Here is a 25,263-nt window from a genome sequence, read left to right as displayed (position 1 = left end):
AATTTCGATCATTACTGCATATCTCTCGGTTTACTCATGCTCAATTTATTTACTCAAGTGTATCAAGCCACATGGAAATGACAATGAGCAGAGCTGGGCAGCATGTACTGTAGGAGGCCTTAACAACCCTGAACATCTCTCCTCAGCCCACATTAATACAGCAAGTAAGGAAAAAAAAAATATCTGCGCTCTTGAGTCTGTACTCTTAAACTGTGTAGTCGCAGCACAAACATGCCTGGAGATGATCAATTGCTCCCTGCGGTTGGTAGCAGATGATTAAGTATCCCCTTGTGTGTACAGCATATGCTCTTTAACCCTACAGTTTATCATAAGGTGCTTGCGGTGTCATTAGAAAATCCTCCTTTGCCTCGCGGTGGGTGTGTCCCAATTCCTCAGAGCGCTCCTGTTTAGCACTGGGTGGCGAGGTGATGAAATATTTAATCCTGCGGGGAGTCAGCAGGAGAAATCAGCCTTTAATTAATGTCCCCTATTGAGAGCAGATGTCAAAGGGCAAGTAGAGTTGGTGCGCGGGAGCCACTTAAGTAACTGCAGAGCAGCAGCAAAATTACTGATTAGTCTGCATGAGCCAAAACACAGATCTGATGTGAACTGTAATGGGATGATGCAGTGTTTAATTTAACCTCAACGACCAGAAATAACAGATAAACAATAGGTATTACTAACAAATGTGCCTAACGGACTTATGTGCACTCATTTTAATTCTGTTACACACCAACAGCATGTCCATATCAATATTTTATATTCATGTCATACCGTAGACAGTGAAATAAAAACAAAAGATGGCTTCCCCCAATGGCTCCTTATGATACGATGATGTGGCTGTGCTGTGACTTAATGAGAGACACAATATGAATAGAGCCGGTTTCCTTTCCTGGGGCAAGATACCAAGTGCCAACGGCTATGAAGCTCCAAGGTACGAACTCTTGTAATGTGGAAATCTAAACCTCCACCTATTCCACTGAATATTTACGACAAAGAAACTACGGTCGAGCTCTCAAGCAGGGAGCAATTTAATACAAATGTTTTGTTCATATTTGTAATTGATTGAGGCAATAATACCCACTTTACCTGTTTCACAGGGACAAGTTGCTGTATGACTATAAGACATGTGGAGAGGCAGCCATCCTTCGGTTATGAGGCACACATTATTTTCGCTTCAGAAATGCCTTTGTGCAGCTGACACCTCGTCGCCTCATGCTGAGTTCACAATTTACACGATGAGTCATTTTGACAGACCAGATTCATTTAGTCATTTTGCTTGATTTAGTGTGATGTGATTGAGCAATGAACAACAAATAATGAATCGCTGCTGATGAACCGCTATGGCTCTAATAGCAGGAACAAAAATGCTTTGTAGCCGGTGTTTATTTTGATCTGATACCAATCTGGGGAGTTTCCAGGCACTGGTATTCATATTGATGAAGGTATTAATATTCAGGCCGTTTTGTGAGGAATCAGCAGCAACGCCACAATGCAATCAGGTATGTGAAATAGAAAGTATACTGCTTCTCCGTTCTAATGAGTTGCATGTTTTTGGTCTTACACCTCACATAAACAACCAGACATGAAACATGTCATGTCTTGCGTGAAGCAGAAGCTCCTAATTAAAGGCTTTTGATTAATTGTTCATCAGCATGTCTGGCGACCGCTAAAAACACCACAAGTTTGCTGGTGTGAGACAATGTCAAGGAGGAAAGACATCATTAATGATTGTAGAGCAATTGTTGCTGCCCTTCCGTCCAGGAAAGGGTTATAAGGCTGTTTATGAACAATTTGGATCCATCATGTACAATTAAATGCATTAAAACAACAGGTGATTGTTATAAAGGGATGCCTTCTTCTTCATTGTTACTAAGTGTTAATGAGCGCGTATGATCTTCATTTACGCATTCATTCATAGGTGTACTAGAATACATTTACATCTTTTAATGTTCAGTCACATGTCTTCTACACCTCTTGTCATCACTTCCCTGAAACACTCATGTTTTACCTCCCGTCTCTTTCAGACCTCCTTCCTGACAGGCCCAAAATAATCTTTAGTGTCAGCTGATGTTTTAACATGTATCCATCGGCCATTTGTTGATTTGTTGTTTGTGAAATAAGTCACTGGGCCATTTTTGAAATTAATGTCATTAGCAAAGCTAATTCATAAGAACGCATTATAGGTTTTTAATATCTGCTGCCAGTGCCGCAACAAGTCCACCTATAGCACCTAACAGCAGTGGTGGACAGTAACGGAGTAAATGTACTTGAGTACTGTACTTAAGTACATATCCAGAGGATTTGTACTTTACTTGAGTATTAGATTTCTTTGGTACTTATTACTCTTACTTGAATACATTTCCAAGACAAATATTTTTACTTTTACTCGAGTAAATTTCTAGGAAGGCTGAAAAGTACTCGTTACTTTCAGGTCTGCTCTTTTTTCTTCTTCCCTAAAATCCTATTGGACACAAGCTGTTTCTGTCAAAGGAGGAGACCTATCACAGTGCACGCTCTCCACTGGGATGTACGTAAAGCGGAAATACGTCAAGCCTCCTCAAAACGATAACCCCAAAGTAGCCTGCGTTTGTCAAGACAGAGCCGCAACAATTAATTTAGAAAAAATATAGTAATTTACTGATGTGGAAAATAAGAAATTTACTCTTACTCTTACTTTTACTTAAAGTAAATTTAAAAGCATTTACTTTTGGATACTTAAGTACCTTTAAAAGCAAGTACTTTTCTACTCTTACTCGAGTAATATTTTGACTGAGCTACTTTTACTTGTAACGGAGTAAATTTTGACCAGTAGTATTTGTACTTTTACTCAAGTACTGGGGTCGAGTACTCTGTCCACCTCTGCCTAACAGTACTACAAATATATTTGACTTAATGTGAATAATAATCGTTGTGAACAGAAGAATTAGCTGCGTGTTTACTTTGTTGATGCAGGTAATATCTACTGTAGGTCAGGCTAAAGTCAGGGTAGGTGAGGTTTCTCTGACTTTCCAAGTAGGAAATATCTAACTTCAGGGGTATTTTCCATTTGAAACTACCGGTACTAAATAGGAACCTGGAAATTCCATCTTCAGAGTGCAAATGGAAAACACTAAAAAGTGAGATGGCTTGACTACAATCAAGGCATTTCAGTTCCACAGGAACATTTTTTAATTGAACAACAGAGTGATATTAAAAACAATAACGTAAACAGTATATTATAATGCTCTTTAAGAGGCAACAAATAGATAAATTCAATTTATGAGTTACCTGAAAATGAAGACTTAGGCTGAGACAGACTTTCAAAAATACTTACAGACCTGCACGCATCACACACAAACACATGCACGCCCTTTATTTTCTGTATGTCTGTTCCCTTTTATTTCTGTTTGTCTTATGTTATGTTATGTCTCTCCTTTTATTGCGACACAATTCACCACACATTTGTTTTCATACACTACAACACATCAATCAAACACTACAGTAATCACCAAACCACACACACTGCACCCATCACTGTCTGGTCTCTTTGTCTTGTCCTTTCATGGGTGTCTTTAGTCCTCTCTGACAGAATCGGGAATTCAAAGGTTAATAAAATATATTAGATCCGACTATCAAAGAGGGCCATGCACCTTAAGAAAACTAATGTCCGCTATGAGATCAAAATTCATATATATCTCACTGAGAAAGGTTTTATTAAATTATGGTACTAACCATTAAAAGACATGAATAGAAAAAAAAAGGCTTAAATTGAGTATTTAAAGTATTTTTTTCGACTCAATCGCTGATGTTTTAATATATAAACTATTCCTTAATGATACCTGTTGTTGTAAAAAGGCTTTCCACATATAAAGATCACAGATCAAGAAAATTCCCATGTTGGAAAAAATGACACTGTACTTGATTCTTAAGTTCAGGCAACGTTCCCGGATCAGAAAACAAAGAAAAGGCGAAGCAAAGGGTAAAAACTCTGCCAAGAGAGCGCTATAAGCCGTTCAGAGCAGTCCGTCAGAGGAGCCGGCGGGGCAGACTTGTATTCCTGCAGTAGTGCTGCAACCTGAACTGACACCAATTAGGGCTCCTCCAGGCTTGCTGTGCGATAGATTTCAGCTCTGCTGCCATGTGACGCCAACCAATTATGGCGGATTGACTTGGAATCGACTGGATTGTGACCTGAAACTCAGATTTATTTTTCATGTGGGCTGATAGGGGAGAACTGCAGGCTGTTTGAGCAGATGAGGGAAGGGGTATTGGGGAGCATTTCAATCACTGTCTGTCTCTCTCTGATGCTAATGGGTCAGCTCTAGATGTCAATGTGTGTGATTTAAGAGTAGTTGTAAGTAACACACTTCTCCTGACCCAGCATCCTTCCAACCCTGCACTGTCTTCTTACTCTTTATTTTTCCCCTAGTGTTCATAAAGCTGTAAAGCAAACAAATTAGAAGCTGCTATACATTACATGTGCCATTAAACTGTAAAAAACATTGAGTCGTGTCACGTTTAGGCACAGCTGTTAGCATGTGCTGTGCTGTGATCAAAGAAAGTTGGTGCTTATTTTAGGAAGGTAGAAAAAAAAAACACTTAACTGTTCTCAGGTCACGGTTAAGATAATCTGCTGCTAAAGGGGAGAAATAACACTTCCTTCAACATGCCTCTGAAAGTGGAGGATTTCATAGATTTTCTGTTTATGTTCACGTGCGTGAGCTTGCTTAAGGCAAAGGTTATGGATGAAAAAAAAAAAGACAGAAGGGTGGATTTGGTGGTGTGCATGATAAGGGAAGCATCTCAAATCATTTATTTCTGCAGAAGCATGCAAACATTTATTTTGATGTTACAGAGTGAGGAGGCGGATTCTGGCCCCCGTTGAGGGGCTATTGCAAACATTAGTTTAACGCGACATGACTGATAGACAGTTCAGTAATCCTCTTAAAGAAACAGTGTAGCCTCTGGTAAAAATTGTTCCCGGCTACGCGTGTCGTCCCCAGAGATTAGAAGCAAATTCCAAGTTGGAAATGTTATACCGATTAGCAATTACACAAATGAAAAATGGACTGCTTCCTTCAGCAGTGAAAACGTCTGTCCTGACATATCTAAAATATAATTTGACTCTAGCATGACTGCAGGATGCTGAAGCGTATCGGACATTTGTCGTCTGCTATGTCTTGCTTTCTTTTTTTTTTTTTACAAGCCAGCGCTATCGTTTGATCTTCCAGTGTAGTGCGCTACCCTTCCTGTATTACAGCGAAACTCAAATGTCTGGAGCTCTATTGCCTCCTAAACCCAATCAGCATGCGAGATTGCATTATCGAATCAGGCACTGTGCTGCTCTGCTCTGTAGAGCAGTGGATCAGTGCTCTCCCTCGTCAAACCCTTCTCCATAGCGGCTTTAAAACTGATTTCATAAAGTGTTCAATTTCAAAATGAACCTCCCACCATCATAAAAAAAGTGAAGGCTGCTCTTGAAACACAAACAGTAGCACAACACAACGTCTTAACATAGTGTGAAGTCTTACTCCTCGATGAACCAAAACTCTGGATTTGCTGTTTGTACAAAGTTTGTGACTTTAGGGACTTTTTTCATTGTGGTACTAGCACATTTAAAACATATCTTTGTTTGAACTTTCACTTAGTCATGCATCTCAATCAGATTATATTAATTAGATTTAATTCCAATTAGAAATTCAGACAAAGGAATTGGTCAAAGGTTGGACGAGTAAGAAATAGATTGTCTGATGACATCTAGCTGTTTCACATCGCAGACTGCAATGCAGCTGTTACTTACAAATCCAGGAATGACATTATTCACAAATTTAACACACTTATACAAAGTTGACACCTGGAAAGTAGTCATAGATATGAAATCTAGCTATCAATAGGGCTGGGTATCGATTTAAATGTCGAGAATCGATTCGATTCCGATTCTTAATATTCAGAATCAATTATCATGATTCGATTTGATCCGATATTGATTTGGCTTAGTGTTATTTAAAATGTTTTTTGAGCTGTTGCCTGAATTATATGACTGTAAAATAACTAGTGAAATAATTTCACAATAATTATTGTGAAATAACTAAGAAATAAATAACTCAAACAGGCCTTTCAATATCCATTTAAAGTGCAAAAAAGAAAGAAATTGCAACAGTTCATGCAGTAAACAAATCATTTTAGCTTATCTAATTTATTCTGTCACCACGCACACATATTGCCATGAAGCACCTGGCATTTTTCCAGAAGTGTCATGACAAACGGTGTGTCCGACTACTGGGATTAAAGTTCCCCTGGCGAAAATGATGAAAAAATAAATAAATAAAAAAATTTAAAAAAATCGATCTTTAGACATAAGAATCGATTTTTAGGAATTAATATGAGAATCGATTTAGAATCGGAAAATCGATTTTTTTCAACACAAGCCTAGCTATCAAACTATCAAAACCATGAGGAAGCTCCTTTTCCAACATCTATCATTACTGGTCAGACGCTGCACGCCTGCTTACCTTCACTCCTCTAAATGTAAGCTCCATTATGGAGACCTTAAACTTTCAAAGGCATTAAGGGCCACTTGAGGTGGAGGATGGAAAACACCTTCAAAAGGCAGCCAGTGTCTCTCCCTGGACCTGCATCATAATCACTCCTGTTTTCTGCCCTTCCAACACCTCTTTTTCTTTTGAAATGTTTTTTTTTCTTCTTCAAAACAACACACTGGTCTCTACTTCCTGCAAGATTTTAGAGAAGTAAGAAGGTGGGAAAAGAAATGTGTAACTCTGAACCTCTAAAGTTTAAATGAGAAGAGGCTTTGCTCTGATCAAAGCGTATCTCAATTAATGTTGAGGTGTAGTTGTGCCATCCAGTGAACTCCACTGGTAAAGTTTGTTTTAATGGATTATCTTGAGACTCATTAAACATATATGATTCATGAAACTACAGGTCTGTATCAAAACACATTAATTTTCTCACTATTTAATAATTCACTTGAAAAGAGTTTGCCTCATTTGAAATATATCAAATGACAGTCAGGTTTACAATTTAGGAAGCGTCGGTACACAGTTTCATTTCACTGCAGTCAACAGAATGAATGTCTACAACTTAAGTCTATATTTCTACAGACAAATGTTCTTATTTTTATGTGGTGTACATGCCTTCCAGTGATAAACACAAAAGCCCAGCATGCTAATGAATGGTGGCTTCAATTTAAAACACTCTCTTCATCATAATTAGACGTTTGTAATTTCTTCACTGAAAGAAATGCTGCCAGAGCATTTGAAATGTACCTGCAACAACATAAATGCCCTTCGCTGTTTTCTTCCTACTTGGGCTTCTTGTTCTGGTGTCTGGGCATTAATCTGGGCAGCTGCACATATGGTAAACATGAACTGACAAGCCTGTGCAAAAGATCTCCAGGCTGCCAGATGAGGTGATGGTGTAAAATTGAGTTTTACAGCAAGCCCAAGTGTTTATAACTCCCCTTTAAACATTGTGAAGCGTGAAGGAGTTGACCCACCCTTTCAGTTTCCTGGTGGATAAAAGCACAAGCGCTCCTCCTTTGTGCAGGGGTATTTAAGTTTCAATGTGAACAATCTGGAGCCATATGCTTTCACAGATATGTTTTTTTTTGTTGGTGTAGAAACCCATGAAAATAAAAAATGTTGTCTTTTCATTACTTTTAACAACTAATTAACATCCCGAGACACTGCAGGTTCCACCCCTGCCCCGCAGCCAAACTGCAACACCATATTCCTTCTGTGTTTTTCATGGCCACCTTGGTTCTTCCTACATGCTTAGAAGAGGAGGGTGAATTGGATTTACGCTATACCTAGGGACCCTAAGCTGTAGCCTGACGGGCAACCCCCGCCCCACAAAGGAAAATGTAATGGGTTGAGGCTGGGTAGACATGGACCGCAACAAATGTGATTGGAAACATTGCTTTTCCTTCGATGCATTTCCAATTATAGTTACTGTGTTATCGTTGGACCTGGATATACAGTACTGCTGTAAACCTGGTAAAAGTCACCTAAGTTGCTCCATTACCAGGTACAATGTAAAGAAATGATGTAAACAAAGGGGAACTCAGTACTGTAAATTGTAACACTCCACACTTATGACTTTTTCTATATTTTATGTTTTTTTTCTCTATTTTGTCTTATATATTGTGACCTTGAGTGCCCTGAAAAGCATGTATAAATAAATAATATGTATTATAATTATTATCATTACTAAAGAACCTGCAACTCGACCAACTCGCTGGCAGGTATATTAAACAGGGCAAATTATAGTGTGCAGTCACAAACCATTAATAGCGCTGATGGGCTCCGACAAGAGCATTTTCATTACATGCTCTTTTGCTGAGCTCAAACAAAGATATTTGTTAGGTACTTTATCAGTTAAACGGCATATTTCATTTATGCGTTTTCTACATTCAAATTGCTATTTTTTATCTTTTTATATTAACGCCTCATACTCACCAAATACCATCAAAGCATGTAGGGATTTAACCAACATTGTGGACTTACTGTCCACCAAAGAAATCTTATGAGGAGTCAAATTCCAGAAAATGAACAAATACAAATTGCTGGTGCAACATGGCCTTCTGGCCATTTAGTCATGTACAGTAATACTCTCCCATGTTCAAGGACAATGCAGGTGCATACGTGGCTGACATACCATTTACACAAGGGGAGTGGAGCAGATATTGCATGACTCGTTCTAGATAAAGATTCCAGCTCATCTTGGAGTGCATCCGATAAGCTAAAAACAACATGGCTTAAAGCAGCCGTCTGTAAGAAATGTCCAAAACTGGTACTGCAGTCACTTTCAAAATATTGTTGATCGGCGTGTACCCTCCCCCTCCTCCCCCCGACCAGAGGTTGCCAGGTAGGCTGCAGAATGCAGCAGGAACGTAGGCTGCCATGGCAATAAAAAAAACAAATCCTTGTTTTATTTCGGACCTTGTCACGACTTAACTCGGATTCATAACGAGGTCTTTTAGTTTTTGGAAAGCTAGACATTTTTTCATCCAACACGTTCATAGCGGCTGCTGCGATAATTACAGCCGAGCTGGCAACCCGGATGCCGAAACAATACTGACTTGGTGATTGGGAGATAGGTGGAGGGTGGAGCTTCAGAAACAATACTGACTTGGTGATTGGGAGATAGGTGGAGGGTGGAGCTTCAGAAACAATACTGACTTGGTGATTGGGAGATAGGTGGAGGGTGGAGCTTCAGGCCAAAACAAAAAATGACAACATAAACATCAGTTGAGGGCTGCAACTCCTCTTTTTAAACTGGAATATCCTGGCTTGAGTGCTTTTGTCAGTGACATAAGTATTTGAAATGAACATGATTTTTAAATGTCTGTTGACATATCGGGGTTATTTTATGATTCGTTTGATTATTGCTCTTACATACAGCTCCTTTAACAATCAATATGTAATTTTTTGAAGTTTTCTAAGAAATCTGTATTAGTGTGGAATAATTTATTTCTCTCCTCCTACCAGGGTTTCGCAGCACCTGCAGAATAACTGTAACATCTTTGTTGAGTGCAAAAATGTAAAAATGTTCAAGAGTAAATAATGGAGCAGTTGACAGTCGACGGGGCCGTGGCATTCATGAACCAAAATAATATCTTTTGCACAATCATTTCAAGAGAGCAGCTGCGCTGTTTCCTTAATAATGAGTAATAATTATAACATCAAGTGAGCTAAAAATTCCCTCAGTCCCCTGGAAGCCTGTGGTGGCTCAGGGTGGACAGCCTGGTACATAAAAATGCATGTAAGAGGAAGAGATCCTGAAGCTAGCCTTGGCTGCAGAGGGCTTTGTTCTTATCTTCAAAGGCTGCGCTTCGGCTTCACAGGATCAAAATCCACAAACAAATAAATCTCAGATGTGTACAGTAAGGCGCTGAATTCCCTGGCAACTTTCCTTCATGGTGGGGTATTGATAAAAGGAAGCTCTTTGATAATGTTTTCTTGTTGATGGTGGCTCCTGGGGTTCTAATGTGCTGTTTCAGTGTTTTGTGTGTGTGTGTGTCTTTATTGTAACAGCCTACCTGACGGGTGCACCCCTGCTCTGGGCAGGTTTCAGCAGTACAGTGACTGTGCTGTCTGTCTGGTTCAGAGAGGTCTCCTGGTCGTAGGCTGGCATGGAGGGAGCTAAAGACACAAAATAAAAGAGAGAGAGGTTCAACATCACAGCAACGGTAGAATAGCTTTGGTCGCTGTCAAGACTGAAACATTTCTCAAGTTTTCATGGTATGAAAAATGCTGACCAGCTTCATGGTCATTATCTGGATCAATCCAGTGTTCATTAAAGGGGACCTATTATGCCATTTAATATCTATTTTAAACAGGCCTTGAATGTCTTAAAAACAAGCTTTTAGCAAGCGATAGTTTTTTCTAAATAAATTAGAAATTCAGCGTCTGGGCCATGTCTTTATCTTTACCGTTTCTAACCTCCTTCTCTATGAGGGATTCTGAGTGGGCGGGGAGGCTATGATAATGAGGCTCTGTGCTGATTGGCTGCCTGAATGACGTGTAGCAGGGGAGGGCACAAAGCCTCGCTCTGGGCAGAAGAGCAGCTGGCTGCGTACACTATTAAGGCTGATTTATGGTTCCGCGTTACACCAACGCAGAGCCTGCGGCGTAGGGTACGGCGTACCCTACGCCGCAGGCTCTGCGTCGATTTAACGCGGAACCATAATTCAGGCTTTGAACCGTGTCCCATGCGATGCGAGCGAGTGTCAGCGACAGAATCAATTCCATTGCTTTATTTTCTATTGGACTGTCCTAACTGGCTGCAGTGACGCAGCACTGCGCAGCACGACGTTTTGAGCTGAACATTTGTCGGACGCCCTGCTTCTATTCTCTTCCTGACGCTCGCGTTGAAAGCGCTGTAGGATGTAAGTCATGGATGAGGAACGGCTGATCCAGTTAGTTGAAATGAGAAGTTATCTCTATGATTCCTCCTCATTTCACTACAAAAACTTCAATAAAGTGGCAGCTGCTGGAGGGAGATGGACAGAGAGGGTCCGATGTCACGCAGTGCGACGCGATAGTCGCACGCTCGCATGCAGTTACACGGTTTTATAGTTGTGGGCGTGGTTTCACGCATTGGAGGCCAACCTCTGCTCCTTTCGTTACGTAACGACAGGAGCAGAATCTTAACGGCTCGTAGAAGTCACATGAGACTGGACGGCTCATCCGGGCAGCTGTACAGACACTGCAGAATTTGGTTGCTTTCCTCCTTCTCTGAGTTGGCAGGGAAAGGGTAGACCACTTTATATACAGTATTTTCTGGACTATAAGCCGCACCTGCATACAAGCAGCATCCGCTCTATTTAAAAAAAAAAGAAATGCAAGCCGCAGATATTTATGTTGTTAGATTAGATATTTACTACATGTACAGAACGATTTTGAGCTGTAAATGATGTACATGTTTGTACCTAAATAGATCCTTTCCTAACAGTGTCTTTAACACGGCAGCAACTTTGCTGATTAAAACGGGACAGAACCAAGAGAAAATAACCAGTATTTATTTATCTATTTATCTGTTTGAAATCTGCTTCTACCTACTTCTATCTGCTAAAGAAGAAGTAGCGTATTCTTCTTTGCATTTATTTTGTCTTAGTTTTGATTCTAATTCCGGTTAGAGCGCCCCGAGTGGTGGCAGAAAAATCCACAGAATAGCTGCACCTTTGTATAAGCTGCACGGTTCAAAACCTATGAAAAAAGTAGCGGCTTATAGTCCAGAAAATACGGTATGTTAAAGCAAGAAAAAACGTGTTTTTCATAATAGGTCCCCTTTAAGTAAATTTTTGCTCAGACAGTTTTCCTAAAAACTGTCATTGTAATAGTAGACTATGCTTTCTTTTGGAAAGCAGATGGACAGGATTCCAACTAACTTCTGTCACATAACTAGCAGTAGTGCCGTTCACATTTTTCAACATCCACACACGCTAACTGGCCTCGCCGTTGAGCCTGCTGACCTGAAATCTTGGTGGTGAACTGAGTGATGACAGGGGGGCCGTAGCCCTTGGCCGTGCTGCCGCGCAGGGTGAAGGAGTAGGTAGAGCCCGGGTAGAGGCCTGTGAACATGTGGGTGGTCTCGTTGCCCAGCTTCACTACCTTCCCACTTTGGTTGGAGAGGTCCAGTTCAGGGTCAAAGGAGCTCACCGCCTTGTAGGAGATCTGCCACAGAAAGAAATTCAACATTATCTCACTGGCCTTTGGACCTGTGATTGACCTGCCTTCAGCTTGAGGAGGATTTTGTATTCACACAATGAAAACATTTTGAGTTTAAGGCAGCTCAGAAAAATAAAGCTTTTTCTGGATGTGCTGTGTTGAGGTTTTGTATCTGCTCAATGTGGGTGTTATCTCATATTTCCAGTCTCTTGCCCCTCTGTACTAAAATGCCACGAGGCAGTTTTAAAAGCATTGTATTTTCTTCTTCGCTTCTTCACTTGCATGCTCCGGCATTAGCATCCTATTCAGATATACATTCACAAAGGAGCCACAACAGCCTGGAAATCCAAACTGCCAATCATGGTTATAATCAGCTTATTCCATTATTTTTATTTGAATCGATACGATTTGCATTTCACCAGTGTAACAAATAAGACAAACTTCTTTATACGAGTGAAATAACAAATGTGATTGCTCTGTGGAATATGGCTTTAGCACTAAAGTACTTCGCAGCCGTTGAAAGGTCTTGCTTTGGGTGTGAGCTTCTGACTCCTTGTCAACAAGGTTTTATGCTTATTTTCCAAAATAAGTGAGGCACAAAGGGACTATGGAGATGGGCTGTCTCATTACAGGGGTTAGATTTGACTGTAAAAGCAGTGTTACATATTTTAAAGCCAAAGCTGATGCACGCTGATGGTTTCAAGGAGAGAAGAAATACACTAATGTATTTCCCCTCCCTTAATAAACACAGGGAGCTCTGGAGGGAAGCATTAAGGTGAGTGTTTTTGTTAATATCCATTTTGAATAACTGTAAAGTCCCACTTTAAGAAAACGCCTCTGCTCGTAAAGGAGAACCTCCATTATAATTCCAATTAAAGAACACAAAGGGAGTTTGGAGTTTTGCATAATTTGTGTCCATCAAGTTTTGAAATGCTTCAAGGCTTTCTCATTTAGTCTTTGTCTGTGAAATGAGTTTGGATGCCAAAATCCAATATCGTAACATTTCAGGCAGAGGAGTTTGAAATGACTTGTCGACACTGGGCACACGGGCAGGTTTTTACAACCATAATGGAAATGACAGGAAAAATGATACAAAGATATTTGAGCAAATTAATTTGGGCTGATCTGACCTGATATATTAAGCCATTTAAATGATATGGGTTTGCACCCCCTCCCCATGTGGAGGTAAATGTTGAATTCATGAGGCCTTTATAACATAGAAAATGGCTGTATTATTGGCTGTTTATTAAATTCTGAAGAAAGCAAAATAACTGCAAATGAAAAGTGATATCAAATATTTCTCATTATGAAAATCCAAACAATATATTTGCTTGAATATTAGATCAAGTGATTCAAAATGGCTGCAGTTTTAAGAAATAGTAACTTTAGAGGCAAATGAAACCAGCTGCTTTTATTTTCTCTAAATTAGTTTATTTCAAAAATAGTAGCCGTTTCCCTCTAGAGCAAAAAAAAAAAAAAACTATTGTTATGATTAAAAAAAAAACGTGTTGCCAAATATGGCTGAAGATAGCTGAGGGGGAATTGAAAGTTTTGTTGCATGTCTGAACATATCCTGCCTCACATCTGTTGGAAATATTGATAATGAAAATTAACAGCAGCCTGCCTCTCAAGCCATAACAAGCATTGCTCCGGCCAATCAGCGACAGGGGGAGGGTTCATGGTTGCGATCATGTGAATGATGCAGGGGAGGGTGGAATAGCTGGTGAGAGTACATGATGAGAGTGATGAAGCTAGTTGTCCATGTTTTTGTATCAAACATCAACAGACGTGTCCTTATCCAGAAATCCCTTTAACATTAAGCCTTGTCAGACGCATCCATCATGTATACCCGCTTATTCCAATCCAGGGTCACTGTGATCTGTTGGAGCCTAGCCCAGCTCTCTCAAGGAAAAAGGCAGGGCTACTCCCTGGACAGATCGGTAATCTATCACAGGGCCACATACAGACTAACAACCACACACAGTCACTTTAATGGGCAATTTAAAGTCAATTAGCCTAACATACATGTTTTTGTACTGTGTGTGAGGGAGTGAGCAAAGGCAGAACATGCAAACAACACACAGAAAGGCTCCTGTTGGGAGTTGAACCATGATCCAGCAACAGTGATAACCACTGAGGCCCCGTTTACACGTAGCAAAAACGGTGGCGTTTTCATGCGTTTTGGCCATTCGTTTACACGAAAACGAAGCTCAAAGTCACCAAAAACAATCATTTCTGAAAACTCTGGCCAAAGTGGAGATTTTCAAAAACTCAGTTTTCACGTTTGCTTGTAAACGGAGGGAAACGGAGATTTAGACTTCAGAACATCACATTATGCAACAGAAACATCACCAGCATCATGAGTGCGACTTGTGTTTACAATTTGTTTGGCCACCGTCAATATTTCTTGTATTTTACCTGTTTTATATTCTAAAGTCACACTCAAAATTCTCCACTTCTCTGTCACTCCAAACGAAAGACTCTCGTTCCGTCTTGGAAGTAACTGGCAGTCAAGGCTGATTTATGGTTCAGCATTACACCAACGCAGAGCCTACGGCGTAGGGTACGCGGCAACACGTACCCTACGCCGTCGATTTTAACGCGGAACCATAATTCAGGCTTCACACGTGTCATTTGTTGACATTTTTTTTCCAGGATTCTGATTGGCTAGCATGACTTTATGCTTCTCGTTACGCTTCCCCTGTAGGTTTAGCTGCTCATAGCGCCCCTTAACAGCGTATTCATGCGGGTTTGTGTAAATGAAGAGATTTTGAAAACAATCTCGTGTAAACGATGGAATTTTTCAAAACGTAGAGGGGGAAATATCCGTTTTTGTAAATACGGTGTATGTGTAAACGTGGCCTTAGCCACTGTGCTGCCCTGTCAGATACATTGCACTGTGAATTATTTGATAATACGAAGTAAACGCCAGGTCCTGACTTATAAGAAACAACTTCAGTGGGCTGAAAGAAGCACACTGAGTTTTATTTTAATGGACCATGTTAGAAGTAAAACTTGGTGGAGACACCTGGATCAAGCTGCTGACTAGCTCACTTTTCTTTGTCTGTCACCCTATTTAAAACAAGGTGATGTGAATATTAACAGTGCATCATTCTAATAACCCAAGATGGTCTATGATGCTCTTCTAGAGTGTGTATTAAAAGCAAAAAATGTCAGGAAATCAGTTACTTATTGCTTTCCTTACACATTACTGCACTGTTAAATCTTTCACAACAGAGACAGAGAGGAGGAATTTCACGCATATAATAACCTACAGTTGATATTTTATAAAGGGAAACACATTTGCCCAAAAGATAAATATGAGCAAATTTGACAAAGCAGCAAATCAGACCATGTCACTGACTGAGTGCTTTTACCTACATTATGAAATTTTCAAAACAGAAACAACTGAAACATGTTTCTCTAAAAGCAATTACCCATGCAGTAAATCTTATCATTTTTATGTACTTTGTTTCCCTGCACTCTGTTGACACCTCTAAGTGCCAAACAACTGCGCAGAAGACCTAACACTGTGCTGCACACTTGAATAAACAAGGCCTTTATCTGCTTCTTACTTTTAGGAGTAAGATGACTTGAGTGAATTTAGTGACCTGATGGGACAGCAGGGAACAGAGCAACCTTTATAGTAATACCGTTTGTATTTCTTTTATCATTTCTTTTTTCCTGTGCGTATTACAAAAGTACTGATAGGGCTGCACCAAAAAACCCACTTAATCAAAGAATTCAAGAGGGAAGACTGACAGAGGGAAATCAGCCTGTGGGAAAGACTTGTGGATTACATTCACCTAAAGCTGGTTAAGATCAATGTATACATATAATCTATTGTGAATCTGCAGAGAGAGTATTATTCAAGACTCAATGCAGCTCTTAGAAAAAGGCTGGCTGGGGCTGTGCAAAGCCTTATGTCAACATCTGCTTGGTGCAGAATTGTGATGTCTTTAAAGTGTGCTTTAGAGATTGTATTTTCCTCTGGGGTCAACTAAATCTTATAGGACAGAAGGTGAAAAAAGCAATATGTTGTACTTTACAAAGGAAGAAATAAAAGGGCTTGCTCTGACCATTTTTAATCAACTCAAAGTAAAGAAAAATTTGATTCAAAACTAACTTGATCTGTATGTTTTCAAAGAGTCAATATCACTAGTCAAATTAAAATCTGTTTTACAATGACTTGCTGTGAAGATTATTTCATTTTGATCCTTTAAAAACACAAAACTGACACAAACAGAGTCATATTCGAATCAAAAGCGGTTAAAGAAATCAGCAGATATAATCTACAAGACTCAGTCAAGCATATATAGTTGTATAAAAGGTACAGCAGTGTACTTGAAGTAAAATGTAACGAGAGCATGCAAACACACACTTACATTTAACAGGTATATGGTCAGATCTACTGAAAGATTGTGCTGGTGAAAACCTCCTCCATTAAATAATGCCTTAGGAAGTAGGAATACGATTTAACAAAATAAATTAATCCCTTAAACTTTACGATTGACACAGATGTATTGAAATGCCAGAGGAACACATTACAAGAACAAATTGTTTGTCTGAGCATGTTATTCTGAACAAGCAGGAGGGAAAAAAGAAAAAAAAAAAGCAACTCCAAAATGAGGATAGATTTAGGGAGGGGGAATGTGAGGCAGAAGGAGGAGGGGAGGGAAAAAAACAACCTCTTTTTCAAATAATTTCACAATGTTTATTAGAAAAGTAATTGTTAGCATTTGTGGCAGATTCTATGCTAATAAGGACATGACAAGGGAAGAAAGTGTGTGGCAACACTTACTGCAGCAAAAGTATTTATTCACTGTTCTCTGGTTCTACTGTACCACGACAGAAGATTTCACAGTCTGAATTCCCAGCTGTTACTCTTGATGTGAGGACAATATTGGGAGTGTATAAAGTTCCCCAGCAGCTAGGAGGGTCTACATCAGGGGTCGGCAACCCAAAATGTTAAAAGAGCCATATTGGACCAAAAACACAAAAACCAAATGTGTCTGGAGCCGCAAAAAATGAAAAGTCTTGTATAAGCCTTAGAATGAAGACAACACATGCTGCATGTAGCTATATTAGTTATAACTGGGGGAAGATTTCTTTTTTCATTATGCACTTCAAGAAAAATTTTGAAATGTCAAAAAAAAGTCGAAATGTCAAGATTAATGTTGAAGTACAATCTTGAGAAAAAAGTCGAAATGTTGAGAAAAAAGTCGAAATGTTGAGAAAAAAGTTGAAATTTTGTGAAAAAAATTCAAAATGTAGAGAAAAAAGTAAAAATGTCGAGATTAATGTTGAAGTACAATCTCGAGAAAAAAGTTGAAATGTTGAGAAAAAAGTCGAAATGTCGAGAAAAAAGTCGAAATGTCGAGATTAAAAAGGAAAGGAAAAAGGAAGAAAAAAAGAGAAAAAAAAGGAAAAAAGAAGAGTAAAATAAAAAAGAAGGAAAAAAGAAAAAAAAGAAGAAAAAAGTAAAAAAGAAGAAAAAAAGGAAAAATTAAGAAAAAAAGGGAAAAAAAAGGTCAAACATTTTTGAAAAAGCCGTGGGTTGCCAACCCCTGGTCTACATGAAGCCACATAGTGGTTGCAAGTACAGGCAGATTCAAACTGTTGTATGTAGAGTTTTGAAGGCTTGCTGTGTATCGCTGTCCATGGTCCTGAACCATGCAACACTGAGGATTTTCAATGTTATAAAGTTGAAGACTACAATCATACGATACCCAAGCTAAGTTTAAAGTTGAACTAATGAGGAACGGCAGATAAACAGACTTCTTTGATCAAAGTCAAACGTCCGAGCTTCAATATGTCAAACAAATTGGTGATAATCGTGGCAATCTCTGTCATATTACGAGAATCAGTCTTTTTTCTAAGTTAATTACCCATACCTGTCAACAGCTCTGCATGTTTGTGACTGAATGCAAATTTCCTACTCTTGACAGACTATTGAAATTGTCTTCTTGTGTTTGTTTTCATAAATCAACTTCAAGTCTGCTGATTACCAGCAGAACAAACAAATCTCAGAGGGCATTTTTCTTGGATTGATGCTTCATGCTACTTTACCAACTTCATAAATCAGCTTAAAATATTTTTGTGTAATGTAACAGGACATGATTTTACTATTGTAGCTGGTGTTGGTTAGACCAGTCAGCCATATCTAATCCACTGCTACGGAACGTCTCAAACCAATCAAAACATTGCGGGGTGGGCTTTATACACTGAATCATATAGGAACATCAAAGAGCCACTATTCAAAACGACCAAGGTGGCTGAAGAACTACTAATAACACCTTGGATCATCCTGCTCAACAAACACACCTTTTGTGAATGTCTTTTGTTGATACTAATCATATAATCCAGAGTGATAATCCACTCTCATGATTAGTTTTCATCAAAAAACAAAAGAACAGGGATGTCTAGTCAGGTTACAGTAGGTGCAGGTGAACCACACACTAGATTGCTAGATTAATGGTTATCATAATTAATTAATGGTTATCATACTCAGTTTATGATACTCAGTTCACTGATTATCAAACTCAGAAAATACCCTCTGATTCCAAACAAACTCTGACCTAACGCTTGCTTTCTTCAAACCAAAGTAATACAATTAACAATATAAAAAATTACTGATTTATGAACTTGTAGAATAGACATTTTTGCATGAAAAATATGTTAAATTATTATAAAAGACAATTTCCGCCTTCAGTTTAACTTGTTAAAAAACATTTTTTAAGTGAAAATCTTAATCCAAAGAATTTTTACAGAAATACAGTAGTAAACTATTGAAGTGGATCAAAAACAGACACTTGCATTTTATTGATTTTGTTGAACAATATCTGTTCTCGTCTCAGGAAAAACTTTGATAAAATGTTTTGATCCCCTTCGAATGTTAGCTATCATATATACATATCGTATATCAAGTCTACCACCTAACTAACTAACCACCTAAAGCTGTCAGATAATAATTAAGGAGGTAGTTAGCAAATCTTTTTTTCGACTGATACTGTCATTAAATAAGTACTTGCAAACATTTTTTGTAATCTGCAAATCTGTTTTACCCAAAATTAGCTAGATATCTCAATTAAAAGCCTTATTGATGAGACTGTATACATTTTATTACACGAGAGCATGATATTGTCCCCCCCCTCATGATTTTATCCTTCATAGCCTGTTTCAACCACCTCAAGTTACAAAATGATTTTACAGCTGAGGCTGAAGTGGGATGCAACTGACGCCCAGTCACAAAACCTGGTGTTGAGCACAACAAATGTTAGTCCTGACAATGGTGTTTGAGCAAAGAAAAGGGTTTGACTGTGATCCACTCAGATTCCCCTTAGGGATGCTTGTGCCAAGTTTACTTTCCATCCATCTAAAAGTTGTTGTCAGTTAGAGCAACATGAAAGCCTCACCAACCAGACTATAAAAAATGAATTAAACTAAGAGTTTTCATTTGGCAGACTTGTACCTCGTACTGAGTGATAATCCCGTACGTCTGCGCTGGTTCTCTCCACTTCAGGATGATTTTCTCCTCGTAGGCGCTGCCCTGAATGGACTCCAGAGGAATGGCTCCTGGCACTGAGGGAAAACAACACATTTGTTTGTAAAAACTGTTGGCACAGAAGACATTTTCAAGGCAAATATTTCCCTGATACACAATTTGCACCTATTTGTAATTTTTTATTATTTAAAATATTGCCCATATAAATCTTTTTCTAGTAGCTTTAGTCATCTGTGAAGAGTTACCCACTCTTAATAAAACACTCTTACTTCTTACAGGAACTTGCAATACAAAAATAGATTCAAGTGAAAGTCAAATCTTTGGGAGATGTTGTTAAAATTTGAAATCCCTGTTACCAAAAGCAACTTCATAGATAAATGTGTTGTAATCAAAGATGCACTTGTAACCTCATAGGAAGTGAAGTAATTTTGAACTTTCTTCAATGTTTACACATTCTGAGATACTGTCACTGAAATGTGGTCATTTAACCCTCCATGTGAATTGCTTTCATTCTGGCATTGAGACAGAATGATGTAGATGTGTTTTTATTCCCCTTCCAAGATTTATCTTGAACTCAAAAACCCGCTACACACTGTCTGCACACTTTTTTCCCCTTGGGATCCTAACCACACAGATCCACGGATCCACAGACAGAAATCCGTAACAGACAGATAGCAAGAAACAGTTTCCACTTTCAAGTTTCCAGCCAGAGATATCTGAGCCAGACACGACTCGCTTTTTCGTCAGCTGAGCTTGTTTGTTATCTGGCGGCCGGCGTTCCTTGAGACTTCTATAGAGTTCATTTCCTGTGTCTGCTGAGGCAACACAGAAGACCTTTCATCTTTGAAGGAGGTGCAACAGCTATACAACACACAGCCTCACTGTCTGACTCCTGTGCTCCCCTGAAAAAAACATTTCCACATTCTAAATGGCTTCTCATCAAGTGAGAATATCACAACTTTATGGTAAAGCCTGCAAACGCACACTATTTGATGGGGGTCACTACATCCCAAATTGACCTTTAAAGTTACTTATGAAGTCCATAAATTTGGGTGCCCAAAATGTCTCTCTTATAATCATAAAACATACATTTTGGGCACCAGCCCACATAGATCCACAGCATCCCTTCTTGGGATATACACACTGAAAACTGCATGAGGGGAAATTGACAATATGAGGTAGAAATTGTCAGTCACAACACTGTCAAAATCGCTGTGGCAAACCTTTAATTTTCCCTCCTTTTTTTCCCCAAGCATGGGCTGCACTGACAGCACATGCAGCAACCAGGAAACGACCATGATTGAATTATCTTTGAGGAACAGGTTAGTGCCATGGTAGCTGCCCAGTGGATGGGCACTTCACCTTCAGCAAAATAATAATAAAATAATTGCAGGAGAGGCTGCGTTATGGTAGCCCACACTCTATATTCTATATACTTACAATGTATGCACATCTATGAAACCTTCACATAAACACTTTCAAATGTTTGGTTGAAAATCCATTAACAACTAATCTTAATATGATTCCAACTGCAGAAATGTTACAGTGGGTAAGGGAAAAAATGAACTTATAGTGACTATACGAGTTACACTGCCCTTTACTTACTGTCAGAGGTGTCAAAAGTATTCACATTCATTACTCAGGTAGAAGTATAGATACTAGAGTTTAAAAATACTCCTGTAGAAGTTGAAGTATCAACTCAAGTTTTTTACTCAAGTAAAAGTATAAAAGTACTGGTTTCAAAACTACTTAAAGTATAAAAGTAAAAGTAATGTAAGGGGGAAAAAGCCATTAAGGACAAAAGCCATTGAAAATGAATACATCTTAGTATAATGCAAATATATTAAAAAACCATATATGTGTACTATTGAGCATTAACATGCGTTTCAGAGAGCAGACGTGTACAAACCAATAGGGTGTCGGAATGGTATTATGTTTATACTTCTCATCCAACCACAACCAAATTCACTCTATCTGGATGGAACAATTTAACTGGATAGTTTTTTTTTAAAGGCCGAAATGAAATAGAGTAACGAGGCTGTTTTTAAAATGTAAGGAGTAAAAAGTACAGATAATTGCGTGAAAATGTAAGGAGTAAAAGTAAAAAGTCGTCTGAAAAATAATTACTCCAGTGAAGTATAGATAACCAAAATTTCTACTTAAGTAAGGTAACGAAGTATTTGTACTTCGTTACTTGACACCTCTGCTTACTGTACATGCTGTAATTCTTTGACTGTTTGATTTCACTTACCATCTTCATCAGTTTGAACCTCCAGTTCGGAGCTCTCCTTGACACCTTCCGGGTTTCGCAGCACCAGCTTGACACTGAGGTTTGTGAAGGGCGTCAAGTTGTGGATGGTGTGCTGAGGATCGCGGCTCTGGGTGTCGTAACAAACCTCCTCCCGGGTCTCGTCTTTACCAGCCACTCTGGAGCGGTACTGGACAGTCAGGTTGTAGCTGTGGCAGCGGGTCACGTTGTAGCCCAGAGGTTCCCAGCGTATGGTCACCTGCTTGGACTGGATGTCCACCACTTCCAACCGATGTGGGCCGTGCATGGGCTCTGGCAAAATGGGGAAAGAGAGAAGTGTGAGCAGACATTACTTTATTAATTTCGGCCAAAGGAAATGCAATGTAGTTCAACATAGTTTCACTAAAATCATGGAAGTTGCTGGGATCTGTGCCAGAGCCCAGAAAGTTTTCTTGGATTAAAAGAAAATGGTGTGCCATGTTTCTTCCAACTTTTGAAAACCACATCAGCACTTTCAGTCATACTGAAATACTTTTTCCTCTGTTTGGAGTTCAAATTTCCAGAAAATATTAAAAATTTTCAAAGCCACAGCCTGACACTGAGCGGTGCCAAATCCCTTAACCGTTGCTAACTTGGTCTCAGAGCAGCTGCACATGCCAAGAATCCACAGGTCTGTTGGTGAAAACCCTCAGCAGGAGGTGCATCATCCCTTCAGAGCAAACCGTTCTGCTCCTTCTACCTCGTCCTCTGCCTTTTCCATTCTCTTTTCCATCTGGCCCAGTGGAGGTCAGCTATTAGCACCACACTGATACAGAGTCAGCAAGGCTGTCAATCCGGGCAGGAGACAACCCCCGCTGCCATCCTATCAACTCTAATCACATATATTCTGTCTCCTTCCCTTTTCTCTTTGGATTTTCTCCATCTTTCTTCTCTGTCTGCATCTCTTTTCTCTCATTTCCATCCTATGTTTTCTGTCTCTGTCCATCTCTCTTTTTGCCCCCCCCCCACTTTCAATTTCCCTTCATCTTCTCTCTCTCTCTCTCATTCTACTCATCTCCTCATTCGACTTCCCCCCCCATCTCTCTCCCTTTCTTTTCCTACGGGAGGAAAGCAGCCCAAGCACAAGGTAATGGGATCAATTTCCATTCCAGGTTAAATTTGCAGTCCATTTCTCTGGAACTTAACACTTTACCACCTATTAGGAAGAGCCAGGGCTCAATTTCCCCGTTCCCCAGGAGACACAGTCCAGCGATTCAGAGGCAGCCATGGCAGCCATGTTTAACATTCTGGAGGTGCTTTGGGGGAAGAGACTGGACTGGAGCTGGAGCTCCAACAAGCTGTTCATTTCTACAGATTGTGTGAAAAGCATAACAAACATGCAGTAATCTGCAAACACTCTTGGCAACCTTTCAATGCATTTCCACATAATGTTTCTTTTTTAGGAGTTCTTAAATCTAGCGGAGACCTACGAAAAGAAAAAAAAAATCAAACTGAACCAGTGAAATATACTTCAAAGAATATGAGATGCACTTTCGCATAGTGTTTCAGAGCAACAACAAGGCTAAAATGACCAGAAATGAGGTCACGACGTGTGAGAAAACTGAAGCTTGTACGAGTGAGGAGGAGAGAAAAAGAGCTCCTGTTCATGAGAAAAAGATGCAATCATTCTTGCACTTTCACAGAACAGATGAAATTGCATTAGAAGGACCTGAAGGAAGTAAAGGAAGAGCTGTTGAAAACAGATTGGGGAATGGGATCTGGGTGTGCAGCGCTATAGACTATGAAGCATCTGAAAATGGAAGTGAATGACAACAAGAAATATCTACCCAAAAGGAAAACTGCAATGAACTTGGAATAACTATTACTAAAGGTCAACAAAGAGTTTGTATGCTTTACTACAAATTAAAGAACAGGAAAGGAAAATTTGTTTTGACTCAGTATTTCTATAAAGGGGCTTGATATTCTTAAGAAACCTTTCTGAAAGGCTGTGCAGAGGTCCGCTTAAATTTTACTATGTAGGTCACGTTGAAAATGCAGCACAGACCTCTAGAGATAAATAAATGTTATAATTTGAAATACATTTTAAATCTAAGGTCAAGCTTGAGATCAGCTGTAGAGTTTTAGCTGTATGGTATACAGGGCTAACACATAATATGTGAGCCAGCTCCATAATAATCATAAACTAAGCCAGTGAATCTAATCAACAATATAAAGTGGTCTAGCCTTTTAAAGAAATCTAATGAGTTCTCAGTTGAAAAGAGATTTTACAGTGAAAGGGGGAAAAACTGGCAAAAAAAACAACAAAAAAAGAAAAACAGGCCTCGTTCATATTGGTTGCAATGTTGGGAAAAACCATCCAGAAAATGGAAGTTTAAACCCCTTTATTTGCGGAACTATCTTCTGGCCGCACTCAGTGGGTCACTGTTACACTAAAAGCACAGAGAATCGCAGGGTGACCAAGCACAGAAATCAAATTAAACCAGATGCTCTCAAAGTGACAAATGCACCAAAGTGTGAATCTCAAGCAGACGTGCACCAGCACCTGAGAGGAATTCTCATTCCTGGACTGTTCAAGGAGAATGTCACACTTCTATCTCTGCGAAACATCGTAGATAATGTCCACAGCATCCCAATTCTGAGCAATGACGTGATGGCAAAATGGAAAGCACTTGTGGAAAATATAATTGTGGAGACAAGTAGCCCATATCGAACAAAGAAGAAAAAAAAGGCATAAATTGTCCACCTGGTTGTCCATTTACATTTTTATTAGGAGGGGAGGTACACAAAGGAATTAAAGCTCTTCGGTAAGAACCTCTTATGATTAGTCTATAGCCTCTGACTGGTGTTTTGTGTAGAAAAGGCTAATTGTTGTTTGGTTTCATGGCTCCCTGTAGTGCACATGGCAGCTGTCTGAGGGACGCAATAAAAATCTGAGGATCTGTGGCCAGGACCCAATCACAACTTGTAACCTATGACTCAGAATGACATCATCTGCTTTCATGAACAACAAGGTGCAAGGACTGTTTCAGAAACTTGGTCATGTCGCTTTAGGCAAGGCAAGGCAAGTTTATTTGTATAGCACAATTCAACACAAGGTAATTCAAACTGCTTTACATTAGGGATGTTAAAAATTAATCGATTTTCGATTAATTGCCGTTATGAAATTACCCGATTAAAATTAACGATTACAATTAATCTATTATTTTTTTTTTTTTCGTTTAATTTCACCAGCTGGTATTACGCCCGGACCACATTTAATGCGACACAACGCGCTGCGTCGCGCACATAAAGTTAGAAGAAAGAGGTGGATATGTTTGGTTTTAGTAATATCATGCTCA

General features: G+C 39.3%; 1 protein-coding gene across 4 annotated transcripts in view; it reads right to left on the bottom strand.

Annotated features, from left to right (window-relative positions):
- LOC133452448 (receptor-type tyrosine-protein phosphatase mu-like) overlaps positions 1-25,263 on the bottom strand; it is a 217,197-nt gene that overhangs the window by 87,358 nt on the left and 104,576 nt on the right. For all 4 annotated transcript variants that reach the window (XM_061731758.1, XM_061731760.1, XM_061731759.1 and 1 more), the window contains exons 8-11: positions 21,929-22,237; positions 19,645-19,754; positions 11,978-12,179; positions 10,043-10,145 (exon numbers count right to left, since the gene is read on the bottom strand). In XM_061731758.1, the coding sequence (XP_061587742.1) occupies positions 10,043-10,145; positions 11,978-12,179; positions 19,645-19,754; positions 21,929-22,237 (724 nt within the window). The remainder of the gene's footprint in view (positions 1-10,042; positions 10,146-11,977; positions 12,180-19,644; positions 19,755-21,928; positions 22,238-25,263) is intronic.

Source organism: Cololabis saira, chromosome 10, assembly GCF_033807715.1.
Source record: "Cololabis saira isolate AMF1-May2022 chromosome 10, fColSai1.1, whole genome shotgun sequence".
NCBI lineage: Eukaryota > Metazoa > Chordata > Actinopteri > Beloniformes > Belonidae > Cololabis > Cololabis saira.
The sequence above is the reverse complement of the archived record's forward strand: the minus strand, read 5'-3'. Positions and strand labels throughout refer to the sequence as shown.